Here is a 27,654-nt window from a genome sequence, read left to right on the forward strand (position 1 = left end):
AAAGGCACACATCACAGAGATATTTGACAAATGACACTTCATTAAATTACATAGTAATTAGATTAACAACATATTTCACTTTTTATTACTACTAGTTTGCAGACTGAATGTCACTGCAATGTATAACACAACATCAAAGCAAGCGTCACCTGCAAACAAATCATGCTGGTGCTTTATTCAAACAAACTTTATGTCTCTGAGACAATGACTTTTAACCAAGTGGTGTCAATGAAAAGAGTTCACACTAACAGAGTTAGCCATCTTTATCTGCATTTTTTGACATTATATCATTTATTTTATCACATCTTTGTGAAATGTTTCCTTTAGTTTAATTGCTTTATTCAAAATAAATGTTGCTCGCTTTGATGTCTTTCTTAGGCCACTTTATATAATAATGTATTCTTCAATGTTTGTTTGTGAAAACTTTAAGATGAAAAAAAAAGGAAAAAACATAAGCAAGTCCCAGACTTATCAAACAAAATGTAAATTGTTAAATGTACATCTTATTAATTGTTGCAACCCGTTAGTGTTATAAGTTTGATTATTGAATAAGTTTATTGATTTTAAAAGAGGTCTGTTGCACAGGTGAGAGCACATTGACATCAAAGGACGCCCCCTGCTGTCTGATATTTAAAACTACACCAATGTATGGAATGTGGCCTGGAGATCTCCAAATGGGGGTGGGAGCTTCAAAGGGGGCGTGGCTTCTTAGCATAGACAGACTAACTCCTACCCACCTCTTTTTGGAGGTACCGCCCACTTCTGGAGTTCACGCCCCCATTCGGAGGGCTTCAGTCTGCAGTTAAACACTGCAAAAATTGACTTTCTTTTTTTAGTATTTTTGTCTCGTTTTTAGTACAAAATCAAATTTTTTTAAATCAAGATGCACCCTCTCCATGCACAAAATGGCCCAAGAAAATAAGTGTAGTTTAAAGCAAAATATATAACATTTAAGTGAATTTGTGCATAAAACAAGCAAAAAAATCTGCCAATGGGGCAAGCAAAATGTTCTTAAATTTTTCTTGAATTAAGTGTTTAAGAAAAAAGTTTTTTTTTGCTTGCCCCATTGGCAGATTTTTTTTGCTTGTTTTATGCACAAATTCAACCAAATTTGATATTTTGTTCTTATTTTTAGGTCATTTTGCTCACCAAGAAAATGCATCTTAATTTAAGAAATTTTTGATATTTGTACCAAAACAAGACAAAAATGCTAAGTAAGAAAGTCTTAGTTTTTTTTTTCAAGAAAAAGATTCTTAGTTTTTTTGTCTTGTTTTCAGTAAAAATGATTTTTTTCTTGAATTTAATGTTTTAAAAAAAAGGTCAAGATTTTTTGCTTACCCCATTGGCAGATTTTTTTTGCTTGTTTTATTCACAAAATCCTTTAAATTTGATATTTTTGGTCTAAAAACTAGACTTATTTTCTTGGGTTGTTTTGCTCATCAAGAAAACGCATCTTAATTTAAGAATTTTTAGATATTTTTTACTAAAAACAAGACAAAAATACTAAGAAAATATTTTCTTGAAAATCATTTTTTTGTATCCACTTTAACAAATGTTTGTGTAACGTTGTATCTCTCTATATGTCACAATGCAATACTACATACAGATTATAATAATCCCTGCTTATTGTTTAAACATACTGTAGTCACAACATTCATTGCACTATATTTTTAATCTTAGTAGAGTTACAAAAGACATTTTTGTACTTCAGTTTACTCATATTAAGTGCAAAATATCACTGATGAATCTAATATATGAACCAGCAGGAGCTTATATAACTGTAAGAGTTTAAAGAGCTGGTGAGAAATTTACATTTATTAAAAATATAAACATCTTTTTAAGACATCATTAAGTGTTTACCTGCATCTGTATTTGATCTAATCAGTATATTGTCACCGATTAAACCTTGCTGAGTTCTGGTGTGTCTGTTGTGGACCTGCAGCGGCGGGTTTGTGGTGGTGGAGCATCAGGGACGTGAGCCAGCGGATCCGGGCGGATCAGAAACCTGCAAAACACATTCAACACATTTACATTTTATGTGTTTCAGGTTTAGTGCCCTCACACACAAACACAATAAATGCCACCAAATGTCCCCACAAACGATCAAAACCAAGAATTGTAAAATATTAAATAAAAAGTAAAAATCCTAAACTTCAAAAAGGTTTCTGTCAAGGATGGAGTTATGGAGACATCACACTTTGTATTTTTGCATTACTCCATGTTTAAATCCTGTCCTTCCAATGACTGAATAAAAAGTTTTATTTAGGAATAACAAGAATCAAAACTAGATCCTGACCATGATAGAAACACATTAACATGTATGTGTATGTATGTATGTGTGTGTGTCCCAGTATTTGCAACATACACAACATCATTGAGCTGTAGCAGCGTGTCCGGGCCGGGGTTTATGAGCACGTATGAAATCGAGTTTTGCTGGTCGTTCAGCTCATCTGCAACAGAGATTGGTGGATGCGCCTGTCACTCAAATAACAGGAGAAAGTTTCACAAGCAAAGACAAGAAACTGTAATGTTTGACAAGAAACACAGAGGAGGGTTTATACTGAAGTGCATCCAAGAGTACTATAGTAAGGGTGAACGGGGCACAGACTAACAAAGGGTTAATGGTAACATGTCTACTTTATTAATGATAAAGCCAAAGCCAAATCAAACATTACTTTGTGCCCCGTCTCGCCTACTACAACTGTACAAACGTCATGGCAATGCCCATTAAAGCGATAGTTCACCCAAAAATATTTTTTTTGTCTTACCCTCATGTTGTTATAAACCTGTATACATTTCACACAAAAGAAGCATTCGTTATTAAGCAGGAAACAAAGCCCCATTGACTTCCATAGTAGAAAAAAATACTACTATGGAAATCAATGGTCCTAAAAATGGTCATTGGTTAAAACATCTCAAAACAAAGAAATTGATACAGGTTTATAAAAACATGAGAATGAGTAAATGATGACAGAATGTTCTATCCCTTTAAGAAAGAAAAAAAATCACAGATGAGATCTTTATTGTTTTAATTATTTCTCTGAAATAAATTGTAACGTCTCCATCAGAGTTTAGAAGAGATCTCAACAATGTCTCAAAATGAGCTCAGACTTGCTGAGTGTTTCATAAAAAGTCAATATTATTGAAGATTTCGATATGAACTCAAACATTTCTCATTAAATTTACTAAATTGTGAATTATTTTACCTATACAATCTACACACTGCAAAAAATTATTTTCAAGGAAAAAAAATCTTAGTAATTTTGTCTTGTTTTCAGTAAAAATATCAAAAAATTCTTAAATTAAGATTTTCTTGATGAGCTTAACAACCCAAGACAATAAGTCTAGTTTTTAGACCAAAAATATCAAATTTAAGTGATTTTGTGCATAAAACAAGCAAAATAATCTGCCAATGGGGTAAGCAATTTTTTTTGAATTTAGTGTTTAAGAAAAAAAAGTTTGCTTACACCATTGGCAGATTTTTTTGCTTGTTTAATGCGCGGGGTCACTTAAATTTGATATTTTTGGTCTAAAAACTAGACTTATTTTCTTGGATTGTTAAGCTCATCAAGAAAAAGCAAATTTTTAGATATCTTTACTGAAAACAAGAAAAAAAACACTAAGAATTTTTTTTCTTGAAAATCATTTTTTGCAGTGTATTCGTTTACAAACTGCAAAAAAATGACTTTCAGTATTTTTGTCTTGTTTTCAGTAGAAATATCTACAGATTTTTAAACAATATTAATTTTCTTGATGAGCAAAATGACCCAAGAAAACAAGTCTAGTTTTTAGACAAAAAAATATTAAATTTAAGTGAATTTGTGCTTAAAACAAGCAAAAATATCTGCCAATACTTACATTTGATATTTTTTGTCTAAAAACGAGACTTATTTTCTTGGGTCGTTTTGCTCATCAAAAAATGCATCTTAATTAAAAATTTTTGGGATATTTGTACTGAAAACAAGATAAAAATGCTAAGTAAGAAAGTAATTTTTTGCAGTGCAGTTATTCTCTTAATGTATTTTTAAAAATTTTCTCAACAATTGTTCTCCTAAACAATTTTTTTAAGTTTTTAACTGAGCTATGAAAGAGCAATAAAATAGTCTGAGATTTTTAAATACATAATTCAGTTTACCTTCCAAATAGCCCAAATTTACTCTGTTCATAACATCACTGGCTGTCAGATTCGTGACATCCTCTATATAATATTAGACAGAATGAGAGAGATAGAAAACAAGATGGAGAGGACATTAAAGTTATTCTTAAATATTATGAATGATTTTAACATCATTAGTAATGAGGTATGAGTCAAAGTTTACTGTATCCGGCTGTGTGAAGCCCCAGGTGCTGCATGCGATTCCTGACGAGTTCTGTAAGCTCCTCCCTCTCTGAGCGTCGTGACACGCCCAGACGCTGCTGGATGGAGCTGAGGGAGGAGTCGCTCCTCTTCACGCTCCGCCTACTGAGACGCCTCGTCCAGTGCATGCTCTTCTTTCTCAGGAGCGGATGCTCTGATTGGTCACTACTGGAGGAACTCCGGGTGAGGATCTTTGACTCCTCCCCCTTCTCCCTGGTGTCGTTTAACCCTTCGGTGCTGGCGGACCCTTGAAACTGGAGTCGATGGTAACCGTGGAAACACATCACACGGGGGAAAATATTAATAGGGTCACCGTGGCAACAACAGACAGAGAATAAACCTTCACCAGAAGATCAGACGTCTGTCTGTGTTTAGATCTGTACCTCTGGTGGCGAGTGCGACTCTGTACGGTAGATACCGATGGGAATCTCCGAACTAGATGAGCAGAACTTCTGGAATAATCTCCCGTATGTACGGATCCATAGGTCAGCTTCACTGACACGCATCTACACACAGGAACATATTCATAAGCACACATGTTCATAGACACATCTGCATATACCGGTATAAACACACTTACAGCACACAGGTACCCTGATCCAGGTGTGGTGTCCAACCCGAGCAAAAGTCTGGCTATTGGGATCATGTAGTCCTTTACAAAACACTAACACACAAAAATAATCATGAAATGAAGAACAAAGCTGTATAGCATCTGGACAAGATCTTACAATATTAATTATGAGAAAGTTTAGTTTTTGAACACTAGAGGGCGCCATGAAAGAGGTTTTTAATGTATTCATACCCACATTTACCTGGTACAGAAGTGTGTCTAGCATACTGATACTAAAGACTCGACCAGCGGCGAATGGAAGCCGGAACATGAAGGCGAGATTCGAACCTTTGTCGCGCTCCTTCTGCCGATCAAACACAGAAACACACTTTACAAGATTTTATTTCTATAAGGACAAGAATCATCAATCTGACCTCTCACCTTTTCTAGTTTAGACAGGGCGAGAGAGTAACAATCCTTTGCTCTAAACTGCATGAATCTCATGTTTGACGGGTGAGTCAGTTCTGTTATTATACTGAGACTTGGAAACAACCTAAAGAGAAGTAAAAAATCTGTGATACATACAATATGTGGGAGAAAAGATGCATGGAAAACAGCTCTACACTGCAAAAAATGACTTTTTTACTTAGTATTGGTGTCTTGTTTTCAGTAGAAATATCTAAAAATTCTTAAATTAAGATGTATTTTCTTGGTGAGCCAAATGACCTAAGAAAATAAGTCTAGTTTTTAGAAAAAAAGCTATACAATTTAAGTGAATTTGTGCTTAAAACAAGCAAAAAAAATCTGCCAATGGGGTAAGAAAAATTTTTCTTGAAAATTTTTCTTAAACACTAAATTCAAGAAAAATTAAAGAAAAATTTGCTTACCCCATTGGCAGATTTTTTTTGCTTGTTTTATGCACAAAATCACTTAAACTTTTTTGGTCTAAAAACTAGACTTGACTTATTTTCTTGGGTCGTTTTGCTCATCAAGAAAATACATCTTAATTCAAAATTTTTTAGATATTTTTACTGAAAACAAAAATACTAAGATTCTTTTTCTTGAAAATAATTTTTTGCAGTGTGGCAGATATTTTTGCTTGTTTTAAAGCTGGAATACGTAGAATTCGCCACTAGATGGCGCCAAAACAATCAAAACAATAACAATGACGTAGATTGCTCTGAAGCAACGTGGAATTATGGGATTTGTTGTCTTTAACTCAACCAATGTTGCGTTTGATGACATCGTTTATGTAAGGTTTCATGTAATGTTCAAAACTAAATTGTTAATCATATATGTTACAGTATTAGTTCAATACGATTGTGTTTGTTAACACAGCACAGAACTAACTGTTCAAACTTTTCAAAACTGTTCAAAAATTCTTCGTTTTTTTGTCTTGTTTTAAGTAAAAATATGTAAAAATTCTTAAATTAAGATGCATTTTCTTGATGAGCAAAACGACCCAAGAAAATAAGTCTAGTTTTTAGACCAAAAATATCAAATTTGAGTGATTTTGTGCATAAAACAAGCAAAATTTTTTCTTTATTTAGTGTTTAAGAAAAATGTTCAAAATCTTTTTGCTTGCCTCATTGGCAGATTTATTTGCTTATTTTAGGCACTAACTCACTTAAATTTTATATTGTTTGTCTAAAAGCTAGGGAAAATAACCAAGAAAATACATATTGATATACAGATTTATATATATTTTTACTGAAAACAAGACAAAAATACTAAAGTAATTTTTTGCAGTGTACTAGTTCAATTTAGTTAATATGTTTAATAAAAATGTACTGCATGCCCACATCATAATTTTTATTTTAAAAAGTCATACATTTTAAATAAAGTTGCCTTAAAGGGAAAGTTCACCCAAAAATAAAAATTCTGTCAATATTTATTCCCTCTCATGTTGTTACAAACCTGTATACATTTCTTTGTTCTGATGGATGGACACAAAGGAAGATATTTTGAGGAATGTACCAATCAAAGGCCCCATTAACTTCTATAGGAAAAAAATACTATGGAAGATATTTTAAGGAACCAAACTGAATAGCCAATGGGGCAATTCAGTTTGGTTCCTTAAAATATCTTCCTTTGTGCACTACAAAAAAATGACCTTCTTACTTAGTATTTTTGTCTTGTTTTCAGTACAAATCTTTTAAATTTCTTATAATTAAGAGGAATTTTCTTGATGAGCAAAATGACCTAAGAAGAATCAGACTTTTTCCATGTTTAAGTGCTATAATTGGGTCCACAGTGGTTCTATCAACATACAAAATGTGAAAAAGATCAACCCAGTAACTTAGTTTTGGTAAACCATTCTCTGCAAGCATGTGAAAAATAATATATGGGGTAAACATAACTGAAATTTGGCTCCCTTGTGATGTCAGAAGGGGATGATACCGCCCCTTAATCTGCATTATCCAACCACAGCACTGCCATTTAGTGCAGATATCAGCTTATTTGCATTATAAACACTGAAAAAAATAATTAATGCAGTTACTTATTTTTTTTAAGGTTGTGGTTGCAATAAATTTATTCATTTAAACAAAAGTTTTTTGTTTTGTTTTTCTATATTTTTTTGTTTAAATGTAGCCTAAATAAATTAATTGCGACCACTTACCTTAAAAAAGTGAGTAAATTGAATGAATCATTTTTCAGTGACAAACCTAAAAACAACACACTGCAAAAAAATTATTTTCAAGAAAAAAAATCTTAGTATTTTTGTCTTGTTTTCAGTAAAAATATCTAAATATTCTATAGTCGCAAAACGACCCAAGAAAGTAAGTCTAGTTTTAAGACCAAAAATATCAAATTTAAGTGATTTTGTGCATAAAACAAGCAAAAAAATCTGCCAATGGGGTAAGCAAAATTTTCTTGAATTTAGTTTAAGAAAAATGTAGACTTATTTCAAGTTTATTGATTTTTTTTCTCACCCCATTGGCAGATATTGTTGCGGGTTTTAAGCACAAATTCACTTAAATTTGATATTGTTTGTCTAAAAACTAGACTTATTTTCTTAGGTCTTTTAGCTAATCAAGAAAATCTTGATTTAAGAATATTTAGATATTTGTAAATTGTACTGAAAACAAGACAAAAATACTAAGTAAGAAAGTCATAGAACAAAGAAATGTCTATAGGTTTGTAACAACATATGAGTGCATAAATGATGACAGAATTTTCATTTTTGGGGATTTGTTTTGCTTTGATCTCAGATCAGTGGCCTCAGTCTCACCTAAACATGGTCTGCACGTTGACGATAGTTTTAGCATCAGCCATGTAGTCTTCCTCAGCACTCATTGTGCTCTCCTTGTCAACCACTACCAGATTATCAGCATACAGAACGCCACACTGTAACAGACTGTCCAGACTGACACATACAGGGACCAATCAGATCATCCGCTGCCACAGAGACCAATCAGATCACATCCGTGTTTGAGTGGGCTGTGGGGGACAGTCTGCTTTTGTCTGGACTTACTTGTCAATAGTGCCACCCATATAGTAAACCATCGGGAAGCATGATATGGCCTCCAGGAAGTGGTCATCGGGTCTGTAGGAAGCGGAAGCGTTCACAAACTCAACACAACACACAAAGAGACATCTTCTAAAGTAAAGAAGTGATAGTAATTGTGCAATTGTGTGTTGTTGTATGTGTATGCACTTACAGGTTGTCTAACAGCAGGACTATAGGGTTGAGTTCTCTGCGGGGTCTGTAATAAGCTCTCAAAGGCACTATGAAGTTGTACAGACCGTTTCCAGCCGTTTCCGCAGAAACAATGATGAGCTTGTTTTTGAAGCCATACCCTTTTGCATCTTCAAAGCTGACATGCTCACAGCCCTACGATAGCAAATTTAAGACAAATTTAGTAAACAAGGTTGAAAGCAGCTATTACATGCATTCCTTACAGTACTGTTCTGAAGTCACACCAGCCACGTTTGAGGCATCAAATTCGCGTCTACCTGCTTATTCGCCTTATTCGTGTGTGAAAGCCGCGTGTGAAATTCTAGTCATCAAGAAATTCACGTGGAAATTCGCGTCATGGGAGGGGCTTTTGCGACTCGCTTTCTGTAATCACTACTAGAGCAAGCTCTTGATTGGTTAACGCTGTGTGTTTTTCCACCAAAGTTCAAAGTTTTCAACTCGTGTGTTTCCCGCAGCAACGCTCAATTCGCGCTGCGAGACCTCCAGAACCGCGTCAACCCGTCTTCACATTGACTTAACATTGAAATCACCCGCACGTGACGCCTCTATCGCGGCTTGTCTGAACGCACCATTATGTTACGTACACACCAAACGCGGGGCATCGCGTTACTTGCTCTAGATTACTCGCAGGACTTAACTGCGTGTCATGCAACTTTTTTGTTTGAGGCGAATAACGAGTGTTTTCGCGGCATACACGCCGCCCATATCGCGTCATTCACATCGCCCCACGCAAGGACGCGTCTGATCGCGTCTTTGCATTGACTTTGTATGAAATCTACTCGCACAAATCATTAAACTTGCGTCTGGTGTGAACCCATAGTTAGGCCACCATGCTACCATTATGCTACGTACACACCAAACACGTAGCATCGTGTTGCTCGCTCTAGATTACTCGTGTGATTTAACTTTGTATCATGAAAATTTTAGCACATGCTTTCGCGGCAATCCCGCCGCCCAATTCGCGTCATTTGCATCGCCCGCGCGAGGACGCGTCTGATCGTGTCTTTGCATTGACTTTGTATGTAATCTACTCGCGCAAATTGTTGAACTCGCGTTTGGTGTGTAGTATGCTCCATTAGATTTGTTGTTTTTTGCAATAAGTGATCATATATAATTATTTCTTAGTCTCTTTATTAAGAGTAAACAGTATAAAAACAGTATAAAAATATAAGCTGAAGTGTCAAGTATTTAGGGTAAACTCCTCTTCCACTTGAGCAATAGGAGGAAACTGCAGGATCTCTTAAACCTAAATAAAATTAAATCCTAATTTCTAATTCTAATCGAATGACTTCAAGACTTCAGCCTCCTCAAAAAATCTAAAGATGTGTTTCATGCCAAGAGAGGTCACACTAATTACTGACTAATGCCTGAAGAAGACATTTAGTTCTGAAAATTGTTTTGTTTACATTTTGTGAACATATTTCTTGTATTTTCTGTTTGTATCTTAAAAAAAGAGTGAAAAATAAATATGGATGGACATTAAAACAACAAAACTGGTGACGGTGGCCTAAGATTTTTGCACAGTACTGTATATGCATGCAAAAATAGTCAAATTATCATATTAACTCTTTCCCTGCCATTGACGAGTTATCTTGTCAATTAAGAGAAAACGCGTCCCTTTCGGCAATCTATATTTCCGCTATCCACTAGGTGGCACTCTTACCCAACTTTTAAAACACTGAAGCATCCACTGATCCAAAAACAGTAAAAACTCTGTGTATCTATTAAAAGTCCTTTACAAAAATTCAATTATCTCAGCTTTTTGCTCAAATTTTTTTTTTTTGAAGAAACCCATATTTGAGAGGTGATAAAAAGAGAACAAATGAAGACAGGATGACAATTTTTTTTTTGTTTGAAAGCAGAGGGTCTGTTGATTATTGTATGTTGATGCATTTATAAAAGAAAATTTTCTAGAAGGCATTCATGAAAATCACAAAAAAGCGCAGGCTGCAGGTAACTTAAAAAAAAACACTGGCGGGGAAAGAGTTAAAGGCTGACAGTGATAAATCATGTGGGGTTTGGCTCTTACCTGGTCAAGTCGTAGGCAGCAGAAAGGAGCTTTCTGGGGCAGCAGGTGGCAGAGGGTCGGGGAACTTCCAATATAAGGAGAATTTGGGGGATACCCTTTCACAAATCTGAGAAATTTTTATAAATCACACAATAGACACTCAAAAGAATTAAGGCAGAGGGCCATTTAAAACAGTTTGAACTTCTTTTAACTTTATGTCTTATATGCAAAATGATTACAGGTTAAAGGGATAGTTTGCCCAAAAATAATAATAAACCCCTGATTTACTTCAGATGCATATGTCTATCATTTTTCAGACAATCATCATTTTTTCGTTTTTTTTTTTTTTTTTTTAGAAAATGTCCTAGATCTTTTTATAATGTATGAATATGGCATGAACCTCCTTCAAGCCCAAAGATTGTGCATCCATCCTTCACAAAAGTAATCCAAACAGCCTTCTGAGGGTAATCCATACGGTTTTGTCATAGAAATATCAATATTAAAACTTAACAAACAAAAATAACTAGCTTCTTATAAATCATGGGTTTATAATCATTTTGGCCGATCCCTTTAAGTATGCATATATTTCATCATATTGTGCATCACTGGTGCATTAAATTTAAGATTAAATCTGAAATGTTCTGCTCACTCATTGGCGGTTATGTCTTCATCTGAGTGACCGGCCTCATCCTCTGATTGATCACTAAGGAGGTCACATGGCAGTAAAGAGGCGGAGTCAGCTATCTCTAAAACTGGAGCTATGCTTGGGCGGCGACTCCCACCTTCGTTCTCTAAAGGCGGAGCCAGCTTAATGCCGCTCTTAGTGGGACTTGTATTTTGAAAATCCAAGGCGACCGTTCCTAAAAAGAATCAAAACATTTGACGAGCACAATCGCTCCAAAATCCCACCTTACTTTCTAACTGCTGTCGCTTACCCATGCTTGCAAGGATACTATGAACGGGAAGACCAGATGGGCTGTTTAAGATGTCACAGTGGCTCCTCCCCTTTCCCTGATCTGCTTCCTGTCTAAAAATAAAAGCTGAGTTTTCCTCCTTTGTGATGTTGATGTAGTAACAGGTGTCGGTGGCAGCCATGATGTGGCGAGGTCCAGGGTTCAACAATATGCTTTTGTTATCTTCTCGCTTCACACCGATCATACACACGCCGTACCTGCACACAAACGCATGATGGATTAACACGATAAGTAGTTGAATGAGATCTTCAGGTGTGTGTGTTTTATGTGTTAACCATACTTTTTGTGAGCATGGAAAGCTGCGTAGGTGAAACTTTTGTTGTTGTACTCTCTGAAGAACATACTGTCAGCCAGACGAATGTGATAGACCTCATTACCCGAACAACGACCGTACATCCTCTGCCATTGCTCTGGAGACTGCTGACCCTCTCTACAAGAGTTACATTAAATTATTTCATTAAGGGACACAGTCAATTGTGGCATCATGGTACAATGATGGTAATACTATGGTACATTTATATAAGGTATATATTGCTGCTGTATTTATATACCATTGTTCTCTCATGTTACACACTACCATGGTAATCTTTGTAAGTAGTAAGTATTTGTATTTTCTTGGTTAACCTTTAACTTGCATTTAGCTTCTGGCTTATATAAACTACTGTTTATAAATATAGTTTTGACTCACTGGCCGCGAGATGTATGAACAAGTAAAGTGATCAGTGTAGATGTGGCCGGACACAGACAATTCAGAGCCAACATGGCGTATTTAAATTCTTCCTCACACACAACATGATCTACAGAGAGAAACAGACACACACTGATTAGAGCCAAGATGGCCGACATTTTCAGCAGTGAGCTGTCCAAGGTCCTTAAACGATAGTGTACTGAAAATGATCTTGATGTAGAAAGAGTACAGTACACACGATTATTTAGACAAATTCGAGCACCAAAATGATTACCTGCAAATTTAACATGAAACTTGTTTTCAGGTTTAAGGATCTGGACGTAGAGAGGACAGTTTGGAGCAAAGTCCTTCACAGCCCAGGCCCTCAGAATAGTCTGGTGATCCTGTCAATAGATCAATATGTAAAATATTACCATTTATCTCTGCATATATCTACCGAAAAATCCAGCTAAACCAGCATAAGCCGGTGAGCTGATTTTAGCTGGTCTCCCAGGTTGGTTTTAGCTGGTTTTGCTGGTGTAGCAAGCTGGTCTAGCTGTGTTTTGGTCACTTTTTAAGATGGTCTAGCTGAACTTAGCTGGTTAGGCTGGAAGACCAGCTGACCCATCAGCTTGACCAGCTTTGTCAGGCTGGAAGGACTAGTTTAAACCAGCTCCTGCCACCTTAAACCAGCTAAAACCAGCTACCAGCTTATGCTGGTCTTAGCTGGATTTTTTAGTAGGGATGATTGTTAAATAAGAGGTTATTGATTGGTGTGAACACCTACTGCAGCCATGCGATCGGCTTCATTTCTGCTGCTTAAAATAAAACACGCCTCTGCATCGTCCATCCTGCAAGACAAAAAGGGATCAACAAAGACCACCAATCTGACAGAGAAACAAACTCAGCAGACCAATCAGAGTCGAGCGAGAACACGCTTGGCTACTGTTGCTGCTGATTGATGTTGTGATTGGACACAAGCCTGTCACTCACTTGGCTCTGAGCAAATCCTGATTTTTGAGGGCGGAGCCTTGCAGGTAGATAACCCTTTGAGACCAGAGAGGAATCTGCAAAATCCTCCTCACCTGAACATCGACTTCACATGGACACAAAATCACCACGTAATAATCCTAAAAACACAGATTATGAATGTTACAAACTTTAGTAATAAACAATCCACTGCAGGCTATTCAATTTAGTGATTGACCGATATATTAGAATAGCCGATATATCGGCTGATAATTGGCTTTTTTTTCTAATTATCGGCATCAATAATTTTTTTAACCCAGATGTAAAGCCAAAGTCTGACAGACAGTAAAATGACCAATTATGGTCACTTTTTAACATGACGTTATGTTGTGTTATTTAAACAGTCAGATACGCAGTACATACTGTATGTCTAAATATTTGTCAAGGGTTAATTTTTAAATATTATGTATAACAAATGTTTTTTAGTACCAGTTTGTCTCTCATTTACTAAAATTAAATTTGTGTTATATCGTCCTAATTTCAGCCACATCACTTTCTCATTATCGGTATAAAAACCATATCGGTCGACCACTAATTCAATTGTACGCATGTGCAGTTTCATTACAACAAAACATATACAAGATAAACAAAACTTACTTGACATGAAACTCACAGCACGTCACACCAACACAGCTAGAGACAACAGTGCGCTATATAATACATACAAAAAAAATCACACGTGACAAGACACATTTGGACACAAAAGGACAGGGAACATGAAAACTACAAAAATGGACTACAAAAAACATGACATCCTTAAAGGCGAGGTGCATGATTTCTGAAAAACGCTTTGGAAAAGGGGTCGGGACGACTACCAAAACAGACTTGTAGCCAATCAGCAGTAAGGGGCGTGTCTTCTAACCGACATCGTTGCCTGGGTTGCGTATGTGTGGGTGGGTCTATCAAAAGAAGGTCCAGATTCGGGGTAGAGGCATGTTTGTTTAGGTGATTTCAAATGTCAACATTGGCTTTCAAACATCGTGCACTCCGCCTTTAACAACATACAAGTTACAAGCTTAAAAATAAACAACATGACACCAATACAAGACTTGATGAACCCGTTAGGCTCTGACAGACCTGTGTATGTGGATGAGCATAAAATTCATTGAGAAAGTCCATAAGCAGGTCGATTTTAAGCGTGCTCACACACAACACAACATGTCTCTCGGTCTGAGCTCGATGTCGGCTGTAGTTTCCCCCTGATTTCTGCCTTTCCATCCACAGATAAATCAATTCCTCAAACTATAACCACAGAAGAGAGAGACAGAAAGTATCAATTACACTGTACTCAAAATCTGGGTGGAGGACATCTTTAAAAGATATCAATCTGAATGCATTACATTGCACTTGACTCATGTGGATGTTTTTTTTCATCCAGCCGCAGTCATTAATGAGTGTGAATGAATGATTTTCTCCCACCTGTAGAGGCAGCACAACCAGAGCTACACAGATCATCACAACCACCAGCAGTTGAGACGGCCAGATCTGTGGTGTGACATCACCAAAGCCCACCGTCGAGAAGGTCACGATGCAAAAATACAAAGCGTTAAAGAGCGACAGGCTCTTTTTACCGGCTCGTTCTAAATGCTGAATACCACACGTGCTGAAAGAGAATTAAAGAAAAGGCTGAACACAGGTTTCTGGATTAGATTTGCATAGCAATTCTCACATGTGACCCTGGACCACAAAACCAATCATAAGTAACACGAATATATTTGTACCAACAGCCAACAATACATTGTATGGGTCAAAAAACGGTTATTTTATGCCAAAAAAGGATATTTAGGGCCCTATCATACACCCGGCACAATGCAACATAATGCGCGACGCAAGTGTCTTTTGCTAATTTCAGCCCGGCGCAGTTATCATTTTTACACCCAACATCACGTTTTGTTTAAATTGCAAATGCATTTGCAACCATTTTTGCGCCCATGGGCGTTCTGATCTCAAAACTATTTTGAGGCAACTAAAAATAGACTACGCCATTGGCCAACTAAAACCTGCTAAAGTCAATGGTGCAATATTGTTTTTGTTATTAAAAGAGCGTGTTAGTAATATGCGCCTATGAATGAGACAACAACGCACGTTTGCTTATCACATGGATGCACAGTAGCACACAAAGGTTTTAAAATATGAAAAATTAAAACATTAAAATGTTAAAGATTATTTTTGAGTCTCTAGGACATAAATGAGGACCGATTATGAGACGTTAGAAGAGCTTTCATCTGTAGCCTGGTAAGTAAATAAATGTTTTGCTTTAAACAAATGCATCTATTTTTTATTTTTTTTAAATGCTACCCCACAAATGTATTGTATATGATGACTTTATACCTCTGGATACGGTGAGATGAGAACCTTTTTTTAAGTAATGCTTTTCAAAACACGCACGCTAAAACATTTCAACTCTACACACATTTGTAAAATCTCCTGTTTGTTACAAATAAATTATTTTAAGAGTACAAACATTTTCTTGCATATTTGTAAATTATTCTTTGAGATTACACTGATCATGTAGGCTATCCATACATTACAGCAATAAAAAGCCAGCTAATTTTACTTCCATGACTGAAGGAAACAACTTTTTGAAGGTTTTATTAAAAAAAATATATATATAAATACAAATAAAAACAACACAAAATTTTAATATCAATTTTAAACTGGTGGTCTTTTAAACCGGCATGGCACCAACGCAATTGGCTTTTAAAGGGGATGAGAGATGAGACTCTCATTGGTTTTTTGCACGTTACGCCCAAAACACACCCATTACTCATTACTAGAATAGGAACAACCCTTTTAGACTGTGCACTAGGCGCACAAACCATTTTTCCCATCATTAAATTAGCAAAAGTGGATTTGGAAAAACCCTTTTAGACTGTGTGCGTGCGCTTTAGGCAATGTGCTTAGATCGTTGAAATGGGGCCGCTAAGTAAAGTTAATGTTCCATGAAGATATTTTGTAAATTTTCTACCGTAAATACATCAATGTATTTGTCATTAGTAATAATATGTGTAATAAGAACTTAATTTTGACAACTTTTAAGGCGATTGTCTCAATATTTCGATTTTTTTCAAATTTTTTTATAGTTGTAGCTCGACCAAATATTGTCCTATCCTAACAAACCATACATCAAAGCTCATTTATTCAACTTTGGTGATGTATAAAACTCGATTTAAAAAAACGAATGACCTTATGAATGTTTTTGTGGTCCATTGTCACATATAGATTTTAAGAAAACATAGAGCCTTACACCCCATTCAAACCACCAGCGACTAGCAATAGCAGAGCAACGCGATCTCATTCATTTCAATGAAAGCTTGGAGACACGAGCGAAAGTGACTGGATGGGACAGATTGCCCCGTGCGAGTTTGCGTCTATTTATGTTTTTCATTGACTTTGTATGTGATCTACTCACACAAATCGTTGAATTCGCATTTGGTGTGTACGCTCATTAAATAGTAGAGACTGAAAGAGATTTCTTACCCAGTGAAAACAAGACATAAGAGCGTGCAGATGAGAATAAGGACTTGGTTGAACATAGCTGAATGTGTCCTCTGAATCGCCCTGTGTAGGTCATTCTGTCACACACACACACACAAATATAGTCACTTTATAACTGGATAAATACTGATTTGGGTTTATTTTGACATGTTTATACTCACTATCATACTTTCCAATGCACACTTTGCCAACCAGCAGTTGAGGAACACCGGGATGAAGAGATTTCTGAGAGGAGGCCAGAAAATCTGACACATGAAGAATAAAGTCAAACTTCATAACCAGAAGTGAGATGTTTGCAGTCTTCTGGAGATCCACCTTACCGTTATGATGAAGGGAACAGTGTTCAACATCTCCAACAGAAAGGACACTTGGAATATCTGCTCCCAAATATTACCCTGAACAAACACACAGACGTTTCATTCATCTCAAAAGAGCTAAGACACATCTTCAAAGGATTTCTTAAACACACACAGTTACCTTATAGCTGAGGTATGTCAACAACATGGCCTCTATGAAACTGATGGACGCCACAATCACCTGAGAACAAACATGAAATCAGATCAAAGAAAGGAGTATGGCTCATAGGACATTTCTGTATTTAACAAATGCTTTTGTCTTAAAGGGGACATTTCACAAGAGTTTTTTGAGATGTCAAATAAATCTTTGGTGTCCCCGGAGTACATATGTGAAGTTTTAGCTCAAAATATCACATAGATAATTTATTATAGCATGTTAAAATGGAAACTTTGCAGGTGTGAGGTGTGGTTGTGTCCTTTAAATGGAAATGAGCTGATCTCTGCACCAAATGGCAATGCCAAGGTTGGATAGTGCAGATTAAGGGGCGGTGTTATCCCCTTCTGACATCACAAGGGGAGCCAAATTTCAATGACCTATTTGTTCGCATGCTTGCAGAGAATGGTTTACCAAAACTAAGTTACTGGGTTGATCTTTTTCACATTTTCTAGGTTGATAGAAGCAATGGGGACCCAATTATATCACTTAAACATAGAAAAAGTCAGATTTTCAGAATTTTGCGTATACGTGTGATTCATAGAACGAACGTTCACACAGAAAACATGCGTACTCCTTTCTTTCAAATAATCTTGTACTTGTGCGCAACTGAGCAGTTTCAGATCTCCGCGTTTAAACGATGCCCAATTGATGCCCAATTGATGTCATTGACATATAAAAGAGTACGTCTGCTCAGACCCTGACGTGACGCTAATCACTTGTCCAGTTTTTATAAATGTGAACCTTGCTGTGGATTTTTGCGTATGCACACTTTATGATCAAATCTGTGTGTACACGCTTTATAAATAAGGCCCGAGATGTCTAGGCCAAAACAAGGAAAAATTTGACGTCTAACCATAGCCTAAAAATGATTAAAAAAATTAGCCATGTGACTCGATTTGAAAGCTATTTTTTAAACCAAGGAAAAAGTCTGCATACCCTAATTTAGGAAACCAAATTGTGATATTAGTAATCCTGTAGCGCAGTGTATTGGCAGCACAAAGTTTGTGGGTTTGAGTCCCAGAGAACAAAAATACTGAAAAAAATTGAATGCATTGCAAATCTATACATAATGCAATGCAAATGATTAGTTTCGTTTTGCATAGCTTTTGTTTAATTGTATTTTGGCTTACCTGAATGGCCCACACTGGGACTTTTCGGTCTACCCAGAATATCAGTTCCCTGTGAGAATGAGAATGAATAACCGTGTGATAAACTTTCATAAGTGTTAACAAACAGTGAATGATGTGATGTCTCACCAGTTGATGTCATTGGTCATTGTGGTGCCATTACAGTCAATGCTGTAGAGAAGAGGAGAGGAGTTGTGACACCTGAATCACTAACTTTCTTTAAAACACATTTAAAGAATAGCAGTGGAAATGTTTAATAAAGTAATAAAGTCCTTACTGGAACATACAGTTACTGACCATGTATTGCGGAGTTGACCCGGATTGTCCGTCATTACTCGAATGATGTAGAGGACGCATGTCAGAAGCTTCAAACAAAAGTTAAATATTCGAATCCTTAAACCTGCATCACAGAGGAAGCAAAGTTCACAGATCAGCACATCAAGAAGTCCTAAAATAGACATATAGGGAATGAGTAAAAAATTAGGAGTTGACTTACTGGATCTTTGGTTTTTGATGAAGAAAAGTTTGAGTCTTTCTTTAAATGTGTTTTCATCCACATAAAACTCCACATGAACCCTAAAGAAACACAACTCACACATTTAACAGTATATATATATATATATATATATATATATATATATATATATATATATATATATATATATATATATATATATATATATATATATATATATATATATATATATATATATATAAAAGTGAACTTTAAAACTGCAAAAGTGCATCTTTGAATTAAAACAAGCATACAATCAGACAGTAACCTGAGAAACTTTTTTTGTAAAATGTTTTGTCTGTCTTTCTTTTTTTGGGGGGGTTATTGCTATTTCATGCATTCTTACTTATTTGCACAGTTAAAGAGTTACTCATGTAATCCTCATGTTACACAAATGCAACAGCATGCAAAGTATATTTCTGGGCCAAACACACGCCTCCTCTTTCTTACAAGTTTCTAAAAGTTTTTTTCGAAAACATGGGTACCCGTTACATATCATTGACCCCATATTCCTTTAATGGGCACTTCCCCCAGAAAAGCACGCCCACATGTCAATCAGACTCAGGACGCTCATTAGCTTTGTTCCTTTTTGTAGAAGTCAAAGGCATCACTGCACGCGACAGCTTTGCTTTATATCAAGACTCAACAATGGCACAAAAGAAGAAGAAGTGTGTTTTTGGATGTAAGGAGAAGAAAGCCTTGTTTTAGCTTTTCAAGTAAATCAGCCTTATGGAAACAATGGTTGTAGTTTATCAAGGGTAGCAGCAAAGTTTTGCGGGTGTGTTTGTTTAACGCTGGGTTTTGTTGAAGTGGGGCAGTCCCAACCAGGTCACACTGCAAAAAATGATCTTCAAGAAAACAATTCCTAGTATTCTTGTCTTGTTTTCAGCAAAAACATCCAAAAATTCTCAAATTAAGATGCCCTTTCTTGATGAGCAAAACGACCCAAGAAAATAATTCTAGTTTTAAGACCAAAAATATCAAATTGAGGTGATTTTGTGCATAAAACAAGCAAAAAAATCTGCCAATGGGGTAAACAAATGAATTTTTCTTGAATTTAGTGCTTACCCCATTGGCAGATTTGTTTGCTTGTTTTATGCACAAAATCACTTAAATTTCGTGTTGTTTTGCTCATCAAGAAAAAGCATCTTAATTTAAGAATTTTTAGATATTTTTACTGAAAACAAGACAAAAATACTACGAATTTTTTTTCTTGAAAATCATTTTTTGCAGTGCACGAGTTGCAGGCGGCAAGTAAAACTGCATCAAATGTCTCCTACTGCTGGACACCTCCGGGATCTCGTGCTTTTCCAGAACCAATCGCTAAAGCTGATCTGTCTATAAATCTAATAAAACTAAAGACTCTTTGGAGATATGAAGGATGTAATACTACTCTATAGGTACAAGATTAACAGCGTGTGTTATGGGAGCTTTAAACAAATACTATGTAATGTGAAATGAATAAACCTTCATCATGCATTGGTTTAAAGTGTTTATCTATCTTTGGGGTGCACTGTACTGACTTTCCACAGCACAGCAAATCACACATGATCACTGCACAGCATCATAATATAATCAGAGAGAAAGAGAGAGGGGTGAGCACATGAGAAATAACTGTTTATCTTATTCATTTAATCATGAAAGCTCAAGCAGATGAACCCACCATGAGCTAAAGCACTTCTGCATTACAAATCCAGAGCTCTGTGTGTATACCTTACATAATGTCAATAGAAATGCCATCATTACTGTTTCTGCGTATGTGCCATTAACTGCATGTTTGTGTTGTCTGGTGGGCTATGAAACTGCAAACATAGAAACTTTTATTATCTGTCCAGCATCATGTTTGACTCTGTTTACACAGTTCAGCATTAAAAGCATTTCCCAATGTTACAATGCGAGACGGCTCCACTCGAGATGTAATAATTCTGTCAGTTCCCATGGAGACCACAGGAGTGGTGCTTTTATTTGCCGTCATAAAGTAACACAGAAAGACTCCTGGCACAATCCAGTAGCCATGTGCACAAAAAACTGTTGATGCATTTAATCGAAATTTTGTGGATGACACTATTTAGCACAGTTCAAGTATGTCTGGTTAGAAAATGGTCCCAACTTTAACTGGGGCAGTAGTCTTACAAAAAAGTACATCTTTGTACCTAAAAAGTTCATATAGTACCTCAAGGTACATAATGTATACATAACTGTACCAAAATGGTATATATTAGGACCGTTTTGAATGGTACTGCCCCATTGACAGCTTGGGACTATTCTTTGACAGTTTATAAAAGTAAACTTTACCCATGGTTGGGTAAACTATGGACAAACCCAGTGTTTAAATTGATGGGGGGCTGGGGTGGTCCCAGACCTCCTATTAGCATTGAGGGATCCCCTATAAAGCACAAAAATATAAATTCGGGAGGTTCCGTTTTATTAAAATTTAAATACTACATGAATTTAAATTTCTTGTGCAGCGCTGCCACAATGTGATAACTGTTAATAGCAAATCCAAAAGATTTCTGTCGGGAATAAATGTAAACTTTCAAGTGCGTCTCATGCTGTTTTCTGGAGGAATTGACAGATTGTTAGATTAAGGATTGAGTTAGGGGCTTTTAAAAAGTTATTTTTTAACAAATAAATTTTTGTTATAGTCATGAAATATTTGATTAAAATATTTGTGTTATTGTACCGAGCCCCTAAGGTGACATTGGAGTAAAGTGGTTTCTGCACGTGAAACAATTGCGAAAGTTTCACGTGAGCATGCGATAGTTTCACGTAGGGTTGCCAACCGTTCCGTATAATACGGAATCGTCCCGTATTTGACGCATAAAATTCTTGTTCCGTATTGAACTGATACGGAACGCAGTTTGTTCCGTATTTTATGAAAATTAATTCAGTGCAAATATATGACAGACACATATAGCTTCTAATATGTCAGCCATGAACGAAGACCGCGTCATTTGTATAAGAAAACCCTGACGGTGCGGTCATTTCTCCCTCTGTTCGTCTATGATCAGCGCAGCGTTTTTAACATCTTGCAGCCCCATCAGGGAATGCCCTTTTAATTGGTCGTTTCAGTCATTGTGATGTCACGTATCATAGCAACGATGACGACAAGTGTCAACAGCGGGAAATGTAAAAATGACTGCACCGAGCAGCCGGCGAAAAAGAAACGAGTACAAAAATATAAAATTGAATGGGAAAATGATTACCTGTGGCTGGAATGCGTGAGGGGCAATGAATACAAGGCCAATTGTACCATATGCCGTCGCGTTTTTTCTGTTTGTCACGGCGGAGTGTGTGATATAAAGCAGCACGCATGAGGAGATAATCACAAGAGGAGTGAGAGGCTGCGGGCCCAGGATGGAGCTATGTCAAGGTTCATTGTCCGTCAGTCGTCTCCAGAGGCTCATATGGTATGTAATTATGTGGATTTTTAAAACTCAAATACAGTTGATAAGAAAGTGATAGGCTAAACCTGTACTATCTCTCCAGTACTCTCCCTCTTTCCTGTGTCCCATTCCCCCTCGTCTCATAATGTGTCAATCATTTCTGATGGGTTTCTTATTAAATAATTATGGATTTAGATAGCTCAAGGTTTAAAAAGGGGTGGGGTCTTTGAAGAGGGCGTATTATAAACTTAACAAAACCATGGTTCATTGTTGGCAAAATGATCATGATAGCCTTTATATTTCACATCTATGTGGTTCAGTCTTCTATACTTATTAGGCATACTTTGCTATTCATTAAATATTTAGGCCTAAGAAGTTGTATGAAATATGAAATATGTATCTAAATTTATTAATTCGTTTCCACTATTTTCACCAGATGTCTTCATTTAAGTTTTTTTTTTTCAAAATCCCCCCCCCCCCGGGCGTTCCTTATTTCCATTTCAGAAAGTTGGCAACCCTAGTTTCACGTGAGCACGCGAAACTAAACTTTATTAATTTTTTGCTCCAGTTTCCCTTAGGGGCTCCATATTTTTGACTCGATAATCTGCTGTTTTTTTTCCGTGTCTGTAGCACGAATCTCTGTATCGTGTATATTTGGTTTTCTCATTGTTTTTTCCTATTTTACCATTCGCTTGAGGTTTGGGTTAGAATCACTTTCTGCGACATCCTTACCCAAACCCCAACTCTAACCCCAACCCCAAGCGAGAATAGTTTTAAAAGCGGAAGAAAAACATGTAGAAACCAATGCATAAAATTACATTGTAATGCAAACCCTGAATCTAACCCTAATCCCAAGCGACAATATAAGAAAAAAACAATGAGAAAAAAATGAAATGACACGATAAAGAAAGTCGTGGCACAGACACGAAAACTATTTATAGAAATTTGTGCTGTGTGACACAAAAAAGACATTTGTGCTCCAGTGGCACGAAAAACAGTGTAAAATCGTGTCAATAACAGAAACAAATTAATCAAATATTTCGTGCTAATAACACGACTAGCCGTGAGATAGGGTAGCAACTTATTTCACACTGATTTGAGGGGTAAAAATGGTTAAGGTTTGAGTTAAGGGTAATTTGACGTATCTTTACTTTAAATGTTTATCCAGCACAAATAAAAAATGTTGATCCAGGATCACGTTTTATTTTATGAAAACAGGGGGCTTGGCTGGGGAGGGGCTTAGCTAGGGGATCCCCATAATCTTATAATAATTACATAATTTGAACACTGAACAATCCAATGGTAAAATAACCAATGCTGAGTGTCAACAAAATGTTGGGTTTGTCCATATTTTATCCAAACTTTATTCGAAAACAACCCTAGACTGTCAAAGCGAGAGCAAACTTTCAGCTTTGCTTTTAGTTTGTTTAACAGTCCTGTGGCATGAACACAAAATATACCCTGCAGTATCTTAATCAATAAGAGGTCACTTATAATAATCATACAAAAATTATGCCAAAAATGTTGCTTAAAATCATTGCACATAAGGTATGGCATGCCTCAATGCATTAAAAGTGTCAACTTCCAGCAATCTCTGTAAAGTAAAGGTATATGATGATTATGTAAGAAACATTAGGTGGAAACAAATAAAAGACATTAAAGTGCATCACTGCATCTTAAATTTTAGAAACCCAATACAATATAGGAAAAATTAAAAAAATGAGTAATTTAGATCCGGTATCCTACCTCTGCCCAGCATCGCTACCAAAAGAGTCCAGCCTCCAGTTGACCAAAGCAGGGTTAACCCAAGACGGCACTGCATTCTTCTGCTCCATAATGAAGAAACCCAAAAGTGTTTCTAGACGAGGATATGTGGAGGTCTGGGCTGAGTGGATTGTTATTGAAGTACATCATAGACCTGCCCACACAATCCTGACTGCAGACGCGCAGTCGTGCGGTTCATTGGCAGAGTTATGCTGTGTGTCTCTCTCTCTGTTCTGTGTGCATGCGTGTGCATTAGACTCTCAGTATACTTTGTTACATTATAGCATTTTTTATATAAAAAGATGTAGCATAAAAGGCTGGGTGTGGCTTTAGGTTGGTGCTACAAAAAGTGTGCAATCTAATAAACACATAAGCTTATGAAAGATAAATGTCACTGCGCACCCATTGTATAGTTCATAATGGTTGCCATAGAAACATGCCTAAAGCCCTATAAAATAAAGAGGGATGTTGTTGATCTTTGTAACGGTTCATGAAGTCCCAGAAAGTAACATGCAGGATGCATGAAGGGTTTTATAATGACTACTGAAGATACAAAGAAAAATATTTAAAATATAAATGTATATATTTTTATGAGGAGTACGCTTTTTTCTTTACCTACCTGCAATGCCTGCTCCTGTTCTCGAGTAATTAGAGATAATAACCTGCTTAAGAGGCTATTTCTGTCCAGGGAGATGCATGTGCCCACATACACACAAACTGAATGAGACAGACTTTAACAATCAAGGTTTGTTGGTTTATATAACTTGAGGTAAATGCAAAGCATAAGTTATAAAATTTTTGGAGTAAATGTGAATGATGCTTGCAGATGACAGTGTGTTGCCATGCAGTATAAAGTGTTTTTAATGCATTGCTGCAGTTGCTAGGGTGTTCTGGGATGTTGCTAGATGGTTGCTTTAAAGTCATTACATCAAAGTCTGATGGTTAAGAAAAGTACAGAACCCATACCCTTAACTACTCAAATGATCAAAGGTTTCAGTCTTTGGCACAGAGAATGACTTTTACGCCAAAGTTAAATACGTTATTTAGAAAAAATCTTATATATGCTTCTTATCCATCCATTGTTTTGCAATGTGTCAACCATGCTCTCAAAACTATTTTCTAAGGTTCTGGCCTTTTATTAGAAAACTCTGAAGTTATACACAGTCACTTTATATACCTGTCATCATTCTGAAGTGCCTGGTCTCCTAGCAACAAGTCCTGGAAGCGGAATCGAGTTTGAAGGGAGGGGACCACAGATGCAGATCCAGCGATCATCTCGAGGTCCTGCACATTCATAAGCACCCCTCTGCCCCCGCGACTGGAGCCGCATCTCCCCGGACTAACAGCGAGGGGAATGAGAACAGAAATAGATATAAAAGAGATGGCTTGACATTGACTTTTTGTGATTCAGACTTTAAAAGAGCAAGCTTTAGTCGAAACTTCTGGAGGGAAGAAAAGTAAATAGAGAAATAAAGATTACTGAAGAAACTCTACAAGTCTTTTCTCTCTGTCTGTCTCAATAATTCCCAACCTTTCTATCCTTCAAGGCTCATTTGAAACATTTATCTGGCCATAAAAATGTTTTAAATATATGCAATTATATACATATATAAATATATTTTTGAATTTGAAAATATATTTAGTTTAAACCTTCATATATTAACATAGCCTATATGTATTTCAAGGGCAACAAATACATTAAAGCGGTAGGCCCCAAGAAGCAGTGGGATACCAGTGCATTTTATAAGAGCTAAGGGGCGTTTCTTGGCTGTTATAAAATGCACTGTAACACCACTGCTTTGCGGGGCTTATTGCTTTTATAAAACGGTTACTTCATATGCATAACGTTAGTGGGATTTTATAAAATAAAACACAAATAAGTTGTAATTATATTAGTACAAATATTACTTTTCCACCAAACAAAGTAGTTCCTCAGAATCAAGCGTGACTGAAACAGAGTGCAGTTCCAAACCAACACAGACGCACCAAAAAATGTGATTTAAGACTGTGGTGCTTATTTTTATAAATCACCATTCATCTAATTTATACATTAACATTTATATCGTGCAACTGTTGGATAGCGGAAGAACCGGAACTGCCCGTTTTATAATTATAACTATATTATAATTATAACCCACTGGTAACCCACTGCTGGGGCTTATTGCTTTATTTTACAACCCACACTGTAAAAAATGTCTGTAGACTGACAACAGTTTGTTTAAAGTTAAATGAACATGAAAATATATGTAATTTTATTCTTATCAATCCTGTTATATTTAAGTTTTAACATACAAAGTTTTTCTTCCAATGCGAATATTTCAAAATTTCCACAAACATATTGTTGAAAAATTCCTTTTTGTAAACATATTTCAAAATATATTTCAGCACATATATACATTTTTGTATATTTTGAAATATTTTAAAAATTAGGCTTTATTTGAAAATATATATTTTTGTCATATGGACCCCAATCACAATTTCTACCCAATAAAATATTTTAGTAGAAAGATGTGTATTTGCTATAAAAAAATAAACATTAAGCAACATCTAATATTTTGATATATGACCTAGTCTATTTACTTCTTGTTTACCATGAAATATTTCCATCTCGATGCCTCCTGATTGTCTGTCTATCTATCATTTAGTTTAACCCGTTAATTTGCGCTGTCCCGTGAGCGGGACACCTACGTTTATTTCAATATTTTCTATGTAAATGTTAATCTATCACAACAAACTATATATTGTTGGAAAGGTCTAAGAATGTAGTTTTCATATTTCAAAACCTTTTAGCAGTAATAATTTGTATTTATTACAAATAAATGTAAACTGCTTTAAAAAAAAATAATATTTTCACCTCCAGACACTTCCCTAAAAAACGTTGAAGGGTCTTCTTTAAAACCAAAAATTACCAAAATTAAAACCAAAATTTGGCTTCTAGACCCAAAAAAAAAAAAAATGCCAGAGTTATATTAATTTAAAGGTGTATGTCACCTTTTCACCAACCCCCCACTCAAAAAAGGCTGCGCCAGTTAAAGGAGTAATCAATTATCAACCTTTATTACTAATTTAATTGCTGAAGAGACGTGCACGCGCGCTTTACCTCAGGTGCGTGCTCCCGTCGTCGTATTCAAACGTGTGGTTTGTATAGCAAGCGCCGCGCATCTTTTCACCCGGAAACGTCACGGCCACGACGTCCTCTTCACGCGCGAGAACTTCAGGCATCACTCAAAGCTTAATCCTTTAATCATCCAAATATCCAGCCTAAACTCGTGATGTAAAAATATAATATCCAAATAACCAAAAACAAGATGACTACATCAAAATATAAAAATCCGTTTGTCTGAAACTGAATTAATCTTCATTTAGATTTTTAGAAAGTGTTAAACGAAACCTGTGGCGCATTAAAGTCTGTCAAGTCTTCTACAGCAGATAACATTAAAGTGGTGGCATTTAAATGATCGGTCACGTCTGGAAAGCCTTGAACAGTTTCTAAAATGTGAATTACCTGTAAAAATATATCAAGTGTCTCTTTAGTAACCAAGGCTTCATCTATTCACTGTAACATAG

At 36.1% G+C, this 27,654-nt stretch overlaps 1 protein-coding gene and 1 long non-coding RNA gene across 5 annotated transcripts; one reads left to right on the top strand and one right to left on the bottom strand.

The window, feature by feature from the left end:
- Window positions 1-248: 248 nt before the first annotated feature.
- Window positions 249-27,532, bottom strand: kcnt1a (potassium sodium-activated channel subfamily T member 1a). Of its 4 annotated transcripts, none has more exons than XM_055180728.2 (31): window positions 27,188-27,531; window positions 25,265-25,426; window positions 18,920-18,999; window positions 18,721-18,823; window positions 18,553-18,594; window positions 18,427-18,475; window positions 17,261-17,320; window positions 17,104-17,178; window positions 16,945-17,028; window positions 16,766-16,860; window positions 14,705-14,888; window positions 14,363-14,527; window positions 13,250-13,386; window positions 13,044-13,107; window positions 12,552-12,660; window positions 12,278-12,386; window positions 11,870-12,019; window positions 11,551-11,786; window positions 11,265-11,475; window positions 10,637-10,700; window positions 8,570-8,742; window positions 8,383-8,454; window positions 8,140-8,274; window positions 5,349-5,460; window positions 5,170-5,295; window positions 4,938-5,021; window positions 4,741-4,863; window positions 4,320-4,611; window positions 4,136-4,198; window positions 2,366-2,450; window positions 249-2,005 (listed from the first exon to the last, which is right to left on the bottom strand). In XM_055180728.2, the coding sequence occupies exons 1-31, from the start codon at window positions 27,307-27,309 to the stop codon at window positions 1,900-1,902; spliced, it is 3,672 nt and encodes a 1,223-aa protein (XP_055036703.2). In that variant the 5' UTR covers window positions 27,310-27,531; the 3' UTR covers window positions 249-1,899. The 4 variants fall into 4 exon arrangements, with proteins under 4 accessions (XP_055036703.2, XP_073727664.1, XP_055036701.2 ...); XM_073871563.1 differs by having other exon boundaries at window positions 10,637-10,742; window positions 27,188-27,530; XM_055180726.2 differs by having other exon boundaries at window positions 5,170-5,271; window positions 10,637-10,742; window positions 27,188-27,529.
- LOC129424140 (uncharacterized) lies at window positions 4,708-11,669 on the top strand. The gene is made up of 2 exons (XR_008637972.2): window positions 4,708-4,842; window positions 11,324-11,669. It is a non-coding gene; the product is annotated as an uncharacterized lncRNA (long non-coding RNA).
- Window positions 27,533-27,654: the final 122 nt, after the last annotated feature.

Source organism: Misgurnus anguillicaudatus, chromosome 9 (assembly GCF_027580225.2).
Source record: "Misgurnus anguillicaudatus chromosome 9, ASM2758022v2, whole genome shotgun sequence".
In the NCBI taxonomy this organism is placed as follows: domain Eukaryota; kingdom Metazoa; phylum Chordata; class Actinopteri; order Cypriniformes; family Cobitidae; genus Misgurnus; species Misgurnus anguillicaudatus.

Excerpts from the sequence above, each read along its gene's own strand:
- kcnt1a (XM_073871563.1), bottom strand. The coding sequence starts at position 27,309 with ATGCCTGAAGTTCTCGCGCGTGAAGAGGACGTCGTGGCCGTGACGTTT. Across the intron at positions 8,743-10,636 it reads GCTGCCTACGACTTGACCAG|GGCTGTGAGCATGTCAGCTT; the intron begins GTAAGAGCCAAA and ends TTGCTATCGTAG. Across the intron at positions 2,006-2,365 it reads CTACAGCTCAATGATGTTGT|GTTTCTGATCCGCCCGGATC; the intron begins GTATGTTGCAAA and ends TGTGTTTTGCAG.